The sequence below is a fragment of the Chinchilla lanigera genome, unplaced genomic scaffold (assembly GCF_000276665.1).
Source record: "Chinchilla lanigera isolate Chin_1 unplaced genomic scaffold, ChiLan1.0 scaffold00009, whole genome shotgun sequence".
NCBI lineage: Eukaryota > Metazoa > Chordata > Mammalia > Rodentia > Chinchillidae > Chinchilla > Chinchilla lanigera.
Window position 1 is genome coordinate 27,155,349 of NW_004955410.1, and position 10,450 is coordinate 27,165,798.

Consider the following 10,450-nt stretch of genomic DNA (forward strand, 5'->3'; position numbering starts at 1 on the left):
TGCCTGGGAAAGCCCTTTGAGAAGAAGAATGCTGTTACCACCTTGCTTCTATTTATGATGCTATAAAAAGCTAGTATTTTGAGGAAGTTCAGGCAAAATCACTCGAGTGATGGTGATTATTTTGTCATTATCTTTTCAGCACTTAAATGACCAGTTGGATAAAGCATTCCTCTATAAGTCGAATTAGATAATAACTTAAAATAATTTTATAAGTAATTTATTGCCATCATTCTTACCAAAATTTTCTTTGAGCAACTACCTACAAACTATGAACTGTCTCCCTAGAAAAATGCATAGATACATGTTAATGCTTCAGAGGAAACATCATTCTAGTGGTTTTGAGCATCCCTCACAAAGACAGATACATCTTTGTTGCAAAGGATGCTGTTATGGCTTGTACCCAGATGTCCCCGCAAAGCCTCATGTGATCACGGGAGGGGCTTTTGGGAGGTGGCTTGATCTAGGGTGTGTAATGATGAGATCAAGGATGTGATGCTAGGATTAAGGGTATGCGTGCTACCTACTCTAAGAGTGGGTGGCCTGGGTAAGATGTAAGGGACATACAGAGCGTTGTGGTTTGTTGGTTTGTTGCTTCCTGCTTGCTGCCTGCCCTCCTTTGCCAGGGGACTGCTTCTCCTCTGCAATGCCCCACTGCCATGTCTCCCTCGCTTGGAGTCAGCCAGCTATGAACGAAAACCTCTACAAAATGTGAGCTAAATAAACTTTTCCTCCTTTAACTTTGGGTGTGGGGTATTTCGACTCAGCAGTGAGAAAAGTAACTAAGACAGATGTCAAAGGTAAAGTCTTAACTGAAACACCAAAATCTAATCAACATAAAATTGGAAAGCCAAACCACCAATGGTGGGTACTTTGAAAAAAGTGCCTTGAACCTGGCTCTACTAATTCTTGGTTCCCTCACCTGTTTGGAGGCTATAGAAGAAGAAGAATATTTGGGTTTAGTGAAGAGATTTCTTTGGAGAGAGTTGTCAGCTTGCTGTGAATGCCCTGTACCCATATCCAGATGTCTCAGGTTCCTATGTCTTTTATACTTCCTCAGGAGGGGACTTAGCTATGATGGAGGAATGTGTTTTATTTTTATTTTATTTTATTTTTATTTTGTTTTTTTTTTTCCGCTACTGGGAATCAAAATCACGACCTGTGCTTGCCAGGCAGGTGCTGGGCTGCTGAGCTAAATATCCCCAGCCCCCAGAAGAATGTGTTTTATATGGCTGAGAGAAACAGAGACCACATAAAGCTAAGAAGACCAGGGACAACAAAGGAGAGGAACCATGTCAGGATAAAGGCCAACTGTGAAGCTCACTTTGTAGCCCAGTTTGATCCCAGACTTGCAACAATCCTCCTGCCTCAGCCTCCTGAGTGCTGGGATTACAGGTAAGCGCCACCATGCCCGACCTGTCTTGAAATTCCTAATTGTAAAGGGGCCTCCTGTCTTTATTTTGCACATATTATAAAGCCTTCTCTGTTTCCCTCAAACTTGACCCTACTGGCTTCTCTGACATTTAATAATCCTTGTGTTTATTGATCAGAGTATTTTCTACATTAAACTCAAGGGCAGCTTGTCATGCTGCTTCCATCCTACGGTGGGTATAAAATAACTGCGTGACTCATAAGGCGTGGCCCGAATGCAAATTTATTTTTGTGTCCTTTAACTATAATGGGGAAGCGGGTGTGCAGGAATCTTCCCCGGGCCCTGGGTAGAAACTTGGCCTGATGCCATGCACTTCATGGCTGCTCCTAAGCAAGATCAGACCTTTGCCCTCTCAAAGCTAAAACATGCCTTGTCTAATTAGCCTGAGTTCATTTCTCCATGAGAGGGGAGGGAAGGAAGGAAAAGGGGATGAGAAAGGAATTAAGATGTTTAAGTACATGCGCCAACTCCACACAAGGCATATAAACATTATGCACTACAAACATGTACTAATAAAAAGGAAAAACTAAAATATTCACTTTAAAGCCCAAAAATGTATACAAGCATTATTTGTCAATATATAATAAAACAGACTCCGAAAATTGGAAAAATGTTAAAAACAAAACACAGGAACACTGTCTCAGTTCATAGTAATCAACATTTCAGTCTGCAAGCTGAGGCAGGAGGATCATTGTGAGTTCGAGACCAGCTGGGGTTACAAAGTGAGCTCAAGGCCAGCCTGAAATGCATAGCGAAACCCTGTCTCAAAAAGACCAAAAAAAAAAAAAAAAAAAAAAAAAAAAAAAAAAAATTCAAGACAGCAGCAGAACATTTAACATATCAGCCAAGGCTGATATGGTTCACTGCTCTTCTCTACTTTTCGGGGGTCCACATTATGGCTGTGGTGCCCCACCAGGCATCTCTTGATTAGGGGCTCTCTGTAGTAGCTCTAACCCTGCAGCACCATCTGCCTGCCCTCCCAGGCTCTCCTCTGAAATCTTGGGGGAAGTCACCGGGACCCCACAACTCTTTCATTCTGTGTGCCCACAAGCTGAGCACATCTGAAAGCCAAAGTCTGCCCATAGCATGAGCTGTTCCTCAGTCAGCTTAAGCCATGACTATGGCCACTGAGTGCTTTGCTGACTGGAAGCAGGGAAATTAATCCTAAGCAACCCTGGGCAAGGAGCACTCTGGGGTCCTTTCCTGAAACGATTGTGCCCTGGAATGTCTCTGGGCCTGACATGGGAGTGTTGGCCTTGAAGTTTTCTGAGATGCTCTTGAGATCTTATTGTTCCTATCAAAAGTAGTTAGCTATATTTTAACTGAACTAATCTCTTTAACAAACTCACCCTTACACCCTTTTTCCTCATTCCTTCCTAGGCCAGCCTCAGATTTTCCAAATCTTTCCCCCCTTTTCCTTTTTGCTCTTGAGTCTCACTGTAAAGCTGACTAAAATGGTGAATCATACCTGAGTGAAAGCTGAATGCTTTGCTTTTTGAAATTTCTCCCATTAAGTGAATCAGTCCATCATTTTCAATTTTGATTTTCCATAAAGTCTTGGGGGATGGACACAGTATATCCAAGTTCTTTATCACAGTTTAATGAGGATGACCTTTAATTTTCATTTACATTAGAGATTAGTTCTGTTGCCACCTAATGTTACAAGCCTGCATCAGAATCACCACTAATATTCCACTTACAGCACTGTAAGCTTTTCCTAGCCTGCTCCTCCAAAGTCTTCTAACATCTGCCTATCACTCATTTCCAAAACTGAACCCACATTTTCAGGTCTAGTTATAGTAATAACCCCATTCCTCAGTACCAGCTTTCTGTATTGTCTGTTTTGAGTGGCTCTAATAATATAGCTGAGGCTGGGAACTTCATAAAGAAAAGAGTATTATTTGGGTCACAGTTCTGAGGTTTCAAGAGTGTGGGACTGGTATCAGCCTGGTTGACCTCATGGAAGATGACAAACAATGGCAGGAGCCTGAGGAAGAGTGAAAGACTAGATCACAAGACAAAGAGAAATCAGAGGTCATGCTTAGGGTTTTGTAAAAATTACTCTCAAATAACATGCCCAGGGGTCCCCAGAGAACTACCTTCATCCTTTTTGAGGATGACCAGTGACCTGTGGGCCTCTTGATAGGCTCCACTTCTCATAGATCTCACGTATCCTTCACTAAAGACAAAGCCTCCAACACGTGAACCTTCCAAGCGTTGTCTCCAAAACAATTCAACCACTACCAAAACACAACACTGCGTGGGGTTTTGTGTGATGCCTGGGTCCCAGGTCCTTGAAGCTACCCTAGGGCGAGGAACAAAGATCAGAAGAAGTGAGGAGCCTGCTAGAAGTCTGTTTAGTGAGAGACATGTGACACGAGGCCTGACTAGTGCAGTCTACTTTGAGTGAAATATTGTCAAATACGGTCCCCTCTCTGTGATCCTGAAAATCCTCAGCAAAATCACAGACTCCCCATATGCTTATGGGAATGGGTTTTTATGGAACCTGGTGAATGGGCTGGTATGGGGCTAAAAGAGTAAACCAAGTAAATAAGGGAAAGATGAAATCTGCTTATTCACTCAACACTGGGGTTTAGCAAACCGCTCGCATTCTGTGACAGGAAATTTCCCTAAGTTGTATAGGTTATATAGTATCAAGGGACCAAGTGGTGTTTTATTCATGTTGCAGGACATTTCATGGTGTGCTTTCTCTGCTGCACAGAATTGGCAACCAGGGAGCAAGTCTGGAGGTACAGAGACACTAAATTCCCGACATTATGAACAAAATCATGAATAGTGGGAGCTAGATGCTTCTTCATGGTTTGCCAAGAGATGGGAGAGCCATAGTAGCCCTGCCTTGGCCCATGTGCCTCTCACATGCTAGTTATGGGAGTTTGGCTTAGAGAGGAGCCTGCTGCTGTTGCTGCTCCCTCTGGCAGCTAAGAGCTATTCTCTAAGCATTTTCCCTAAAGGTTCATGGGCCCCAAGCATGGTCCCAGTGTGGCAGAGTTGAGATGTTGGAACATTTAAGAGGTGGGGCTTAGCGGGAGGTAATTAGGTCAGAGGGAGATGGTCTTTCCAAGGGATTAGCACAGATGTTATGGGACTAGATGAATTCCCACCAGAACGAGTTGTTAAATTGGAGCCTGGCACCTCTCCTGAATTCTTCTGCATGCATTGTCATGCTGTGGTTCCAGCACTGTGATGCCATCTGATATGAGGCCCCCAGGGTGTTGAGATGACAGTTCCATGCTCCAGGATCTCCAAAACTGTGAACTAAATGAGCCATTTTTCTTTATAAAGTATCCAGTCTCAAGTATTTTGTTATAACAACACAAAATGGACTAATACACCAATCATAGAGGATAGAATTGTAACTGTCACATGAGCGTGGTATTTCTGACTGGCTATTTGCTCAGGCAGTAGATTGATCTTCCCTGCCCCTTCTAAGCAGGAGCAAAGAGGGTTGGAGGCAAATGGAGAGGGCAGTGGTGAGGAAGCCGGAGGGCAGCCTGTAGCCATTCCCATGGTGTGGCAGGAAGTCTGCTTTTCCTATGCATACAGTGTCTCCTGGGTAGGCAGCTGTCCTGCCTTAAGCTTTTCTCTCTGGCTTTGGGGAGTGTGGATGAGATGAGGGTAGTGAGAAGATGTCGAGTAGCATCAAGTAGAGGAGATGTAGGTCCTCCAGATTGGAAAAGATCCCTGTAAATGCTTCCTGAAGGACTCACTTGTAGAAGTAGCAATTTTATATAGAAAAGATGAGACAGATACTCTTGGCACTGCCTCCCCATCCCTCTCTGATCCACCCAAGCACCTTGGAGAAGACAGGAAGCAAGGTTGCTTTCCAGAGGCTTACCATGAGCTCTCCTACCTCCCCACCCCTGGGGTGAGGAAGGGGAGGCAGAGAGCAAGAACAGAGCTTGCTCTTTTCCTCCTTCAGATCCTCCCAGCCCCCAGTCCAGCCAGTGATAGAGGAAGGGATACTTTGCCTCGGATATGAGGTTGGCTTCTTTAACTAGCCTTGACGGAGTTTTTTAATATCAAGAAGTGACCGAGGAAGTTTTGGAATCTTTCCAGGGTATCATTAAGGGATACCCTGGGTATCTCTACCCAGCAGGAGTGGGAGATTCACACGGCCCAGTGGGGGGCATGAGGGGTGAAAAATAAAACCGTTTCCTGTGTGCCCCTGTGGAGCTGAGGCTTCAATAAGCCACTTACATCTGATTGAGGACCTCATATACTTAGAACTAAAGTGAAGTCAGGATGCATTGGTAATGTGGTGCACTGAGTTATAAGTTGTTGAAGAGTGGTCAGATTTTTTTTTCTGCAAATCAAAACCCTGAAATGTTAAATAAAAAAAAAAGAGGCACATTAGAGGCGAACTTCTGGATGTAGATAGCGAAGACTAAAAGTGGTACCTGAGAGCTGCTTTTCTTCTTTTATCTCCTTAAAATCGAAGCATTTCTTTTATGTGTAATATTATACGAGAAATGTCAGGTTTCAAATTTCAGTCTATAATAGATTCCTAAACTGAAAATCTAACAATGAAATTGAAAAAAGTTGGTGTTTAAAACATGCTTATAAGCTATTTGTTATCTTTGTTTACTTCCTTGTCAACCATGGTATTCTGTTCAACTATTTAATTTTCATCAAATTTGGTTACTCATTTATATAATTTGTAATTAAGTGTAACTGTGTCCATGTATTTTACAAAAGGTAGTGATGTGGCTTCCGCTTCTGCCCCTCCCTCAGCCTCTGTCCCCTCTTTCTCTCCATTACCAGAGACTTCTGAAGTAGTTACAATGCTCTTTTTATTCAAACAAAAATTATTTTAACTTTAAACTCCAGATATTCTTTAAACTGTTTTATATCACTTGGACTAACAAAGAAAAATCACAATCAAAGATACACAGTCCTTCAAGAGTCCTGCCATTCTTTCTTATCTTCGCCATAGAGCTGCCTGTAGATTGCAGGCCACAGTTTCATATCATCTTTAGGGACAGGCTCCAGAGTTCTTAGTTTTCTTATTTCACTTCTGCATCATCTATTTTCTTGAACACCGGCCTCCTGAAATATAAGCAGGACAAAATGTTCTCATCCATCAGAACACCAGTGTGCAAAAGCATATAAAAATACAACCAATAGGTCAATACAATACAGTTAGGTCAAACACCTAATTGTACTTCAGTTGAATTGTGTTGTACTTGAGATGAGTGAGATATTGATGTGATGCTGAATTTGTAAGGGGGACCAGGTTCAAAAACTTACCACTGATTCACCTCTTTTCACTCCCACCCCACTCCCAACTGGTTAGTTGTCCAGTTCTACCCGTGTGTGATGTCCCAGGACATCATTTGCAGAATGATGGGGATTTTCCAGCTCCTGATGAATAACACCCCATGTCCTTGTCTAGGCCATGCTTGTCTATACTCTGCGCTTCCTCTGCCCATCTTGTCTTCAGTCTTCTCCTCTTCACTTACTCTTTTTTTTTGCTCTTGTCATACTGAACCTTGGCTTTCTGGCTCACCTTGGTTTAGTGCCATTGCTCATACTCCTCTGTTTGCCTAGAAATGATCTCTCTCTTCCCACCAGTTTCTGAGTGTGCAAACTACAGCTGCCCTTCCATGTATGACTCAGGAAATGTCCCTCACTTCCTCTGTAGGACCTTATTTGTGTCTTTCATATAATTTCATTCTATCAAATACTAAGGGCTTACTTCATGGCAGACATGGGCCGATGCACTGGGAATAGGGCAATAGACAAAAATGATAGGATTTATAAAACTGACATCTTTTGAAAATGATTGACTCTAAACATATAATAAGTTATATGGGGATAAATACTATTGGGGAAAAAAATCAACTGGACGTATTCTGAGGTGGTCTCTCTGGAAAGGTGACACGGCTTGCCACATTGCTTTCTTCCCTCCTTAATGAAAGCATTAAATTCACTTTGTATAAAAAATGTTTTCTAAAAACACATTCTGTACTGGAAGATAACATTAACTGAAAAATCTTTTGTTGTGACTTACACTCTGATTTATACATAATGGATAATAAATACTTATTAAGATAATGGTTATTACTTTATTTATAAAATGAGATCCACAAAAACAAAAAAAACTTTGATTAAAAGGGAAAAATAGTCAATCTGTATTTGAGATCTGGGTTATGGAGATGGTGTCCTTTGGATTTGAGGACAACTCTCTCATGTGGTTCTTTTTAATGTTAGAGGGTTCAAGTGTCAGACAACACGCCACCAGCTTAATTCTTAATCTTGTCCCGGCATGGATGTACTGTGTAGCTTATGAAATAATGAGGTGGGTGCCCATGGGTGGCTTTGGGAAGCCATATCATTACTATGCACCTGTTGCCATGCTAATTGTACCTGGCCTTCACAGTTCTTAATTTACAGAAATTTATGTCCCCGTCTTTACCTTTCTTCTCTGAAGAAACTTACTTTCTTAAAATTTATTTTGAAAAAGAATATGGTCCTTTTTCTAAGTTTCTGGACCAGCACTATATCCTAGCTCATGCACTTTGACGAATTCTCAAATATTTACCTTGGTTGTTTTTGTCAGGATTCTAGATTTCTTGGTTCTGGCAGGCCATGCAGTGGAGTAACTCACTGGTGGAGAGTGAAGGCGTGGATTGTCTGAACAAATTGCTCAGTGTCTTGGAGGCCCTCTTGGCTGCTGTCATTCTCCCAAACCTTTGGGGAAGGTTAGGAACATGTCTGGAGATGCTCGCCTCCATATTTCTTCCAAATCTCAGAGGGAGGTTGACTGAACCCCCAGGGCTTCTTTCTTCTTTCATGGTCCTCCCAAATCTCAGTGGCAGGTTGGCTGCAGAGTGTGGTGTTTTATTGACTGCAGGTGTACTCATCTTGATGACCTTTTTTGGTCCCCAATCTTTTAATTCTTGAAAACTGAAACTTCTTTCCTTTTCTCCTTTTGGGGTTCCTCTAGGCTATAATTAGAAATGACCAGCAAAATAATTTATTACTGTTATAAGCCATAGATTTAAACCCCACATTAACTTAAACCCAGACTTTATTCTGCAGAATTGTTAAAGCTATAAACAAAGTTGTGTTCTTAGGTGCAAGACTTTTTAATAAATAATTTGTATTAAGCTTCTTAAAGCAATCTGGTTTCTTTGTCCCTAGACTATTGTAAGATAACTATAAAATATTAATAAAATATATGTAGTAAATATAGTAATACATTTGAGCAGCAGGAATATAATGAGATATTGAAATGAGGCAAAAGTTTATTTTACTGCTGTTATTCTTTCAGTTTCTTGATTCATGTTGTTTATGAAATACTGTACATACATTTAATTTTATTTTAGAGAAAAAATAAAACAAAGTTTCAAAACAAGATAATAGGAGGTAACAATAGTTAATATATTGCATATTGTTATCTTTAAATTACTCAGAGTACAAGATATAGGCATTTAATTGTCCAAACAATATTAGTGTATGTTAACTTTAGGGAAACTTCCCATTTCCTTTCCATATTTTGTATCCTTTCTTCCCCTTAAAGGCCAGCTGGTACGTGGGAACATGATAAAATAAAAATAGAGATATTAGCCAGATTTTGGAGAATAGTTGTAGGAGGCTCCAGTAAATTTCCTTTTAATCTCTTCATCTTTAGCATTCCACTTTAAAAATGCCTCAAGAAACCAATTTTATTTTATGAGAATATAAATCATATTTTTAGTAAAGAAAGGACAAGTTTCTGGATTACTGCAACACAAACACACCAACCTTATAGAAACCACTTCAAATATACCAAACATTTAATTAGCTTTAGTTTTACTATAAAAATTTGTCCTTATAAAGATTTTTAAATGATTGCTTTCTGATTGTGATCTGAATAAAATGAGTAATACATACTCATACTAGCGAACTTGGAAAAGTTATCAAAACATAATGAACAAAATAAAAACAATATGCAATTCTATCATCTAGGGATAGATGAACATTTAACTTAGATAAGATTTATCACAAACTTACCAGCTTGTAACTGCTAGGTAGAAAATGTAAATACTGTGAAAATCTGTACTTTAAAACAATTCAAATATCCAGCTAAAATGTATCCACGTCTTATTTCCACAAATATTTATTACAAATATGCAGTTCTGAGTCAACCGAAGCTATATTAGTGTGTTTTATGCTTGGTAAGTATAATACTCTAAATAGCAGACTCTGTCATTTGAGAGGCCAGGCTATTTGCTGTTGTAAACAGTGTAAGTCACACCATATACTGTGATTGGAAAGGTGAAGTTTGAGGACAACCAAAATGAAACAAAGCTAAAACTAGAAAAGCCAACACAAACTAATTTATTCCTTACTCTTTAAAAAGCATCAGGTTCAAGACAAATATCACATATATAATTCTGGTCATAGAAGATGTAAACACTTACCTTGGAACATTTGTCATAATTTTTTTTACTGTGAAGATGTCCCAGTGTTAGCTCATCTGCACAAAAGATATGTGATGTTAACAAGAGTGATGTGGCTAACGTCAGTAAAATGAAACTTTTTGATGAAATAATTTCCATTTTGTTCAAATCTAAAATTAAGTTAGTACGTGGAGACCAGTGTCTTTCAGGAAGGGAAATCATGGTGCTTTTATACTGTCCAAAACCAAAAAAAAGTTTCCTGTAACAGCGAAATCAATCCCACACATTTTAAGTATTAATATTAATTAGAATGCGTAACTAAAATATGCATGTAAGGAATGTGTATTTGTGTTTGTAAACTCACTGACTTTAAAAATAATTTCCTTCATTATGAAAGCTCTTCTAATTAGTAAGGTTGAAGCAACAGTCATTAAGATTCCAAACAGGATGCTTTATTTCTTTGAGCTTAAACAAAAAGTATTTTGTTTTATTATTTACATCAGTTTTTGAGGGAAGGAAGAAGAAAGGAGTTCATACAAGCTAGCTATGGCTTTTAGAATCCACACAAAAGAATTAGGCATACTATTTTCAAAATGTCAAATAAAATTAAGAATGT

The 10,450-nt window shown here is 39.7% G+C and overlaps 1 protein-coding gene across 1 annotated transcript; it reads right to left on the minus strand.

The window, feature by feature from the left end:
• Positions 1-6,381: 6,381 nt before the first annotated feature.
• Npvf (neuropeptide VF precursor) lies at positions 6,382-9,993 on the minus strand. Its single transcript, XM_013510506.1, has 3 exons — positions 9,856-9,993; positions 7,992-8,397; positions 6,382-6,496 (listed from the first exon to the last, which is right to left on the minus strand). The coding sequence occupies exons 1-2, from the start codon at positions 9,991-9,993 to the stop codon at positions 8,014-8,016; spliced, it is 522 nt and encodes a 173-aa protein (XP_013365960.1). The 3' UTR covers positions 6,382-6,496; positions 7,992-8,013.
• Positions 9,994-10,450: the final 457 nt, after the last annotated feature.

Excerpts from the sequence above, each read along its gene's own strand:
- Npvf (XM_013510506.1), bottom strand. The coding sequence starts at position 9,993 with ATGGAAATTATTTCATCAAAAAGTTTCATTTTACTGACGTTAGCCACA. Across the intron at positions 8,398-9,855 it reads ATTATGACAAATGTTCCAAG|CCTAGAGGAACCCCAAAAGG; the intron begins GTAAGTGTTTAC and ends TTCTAATTATAG.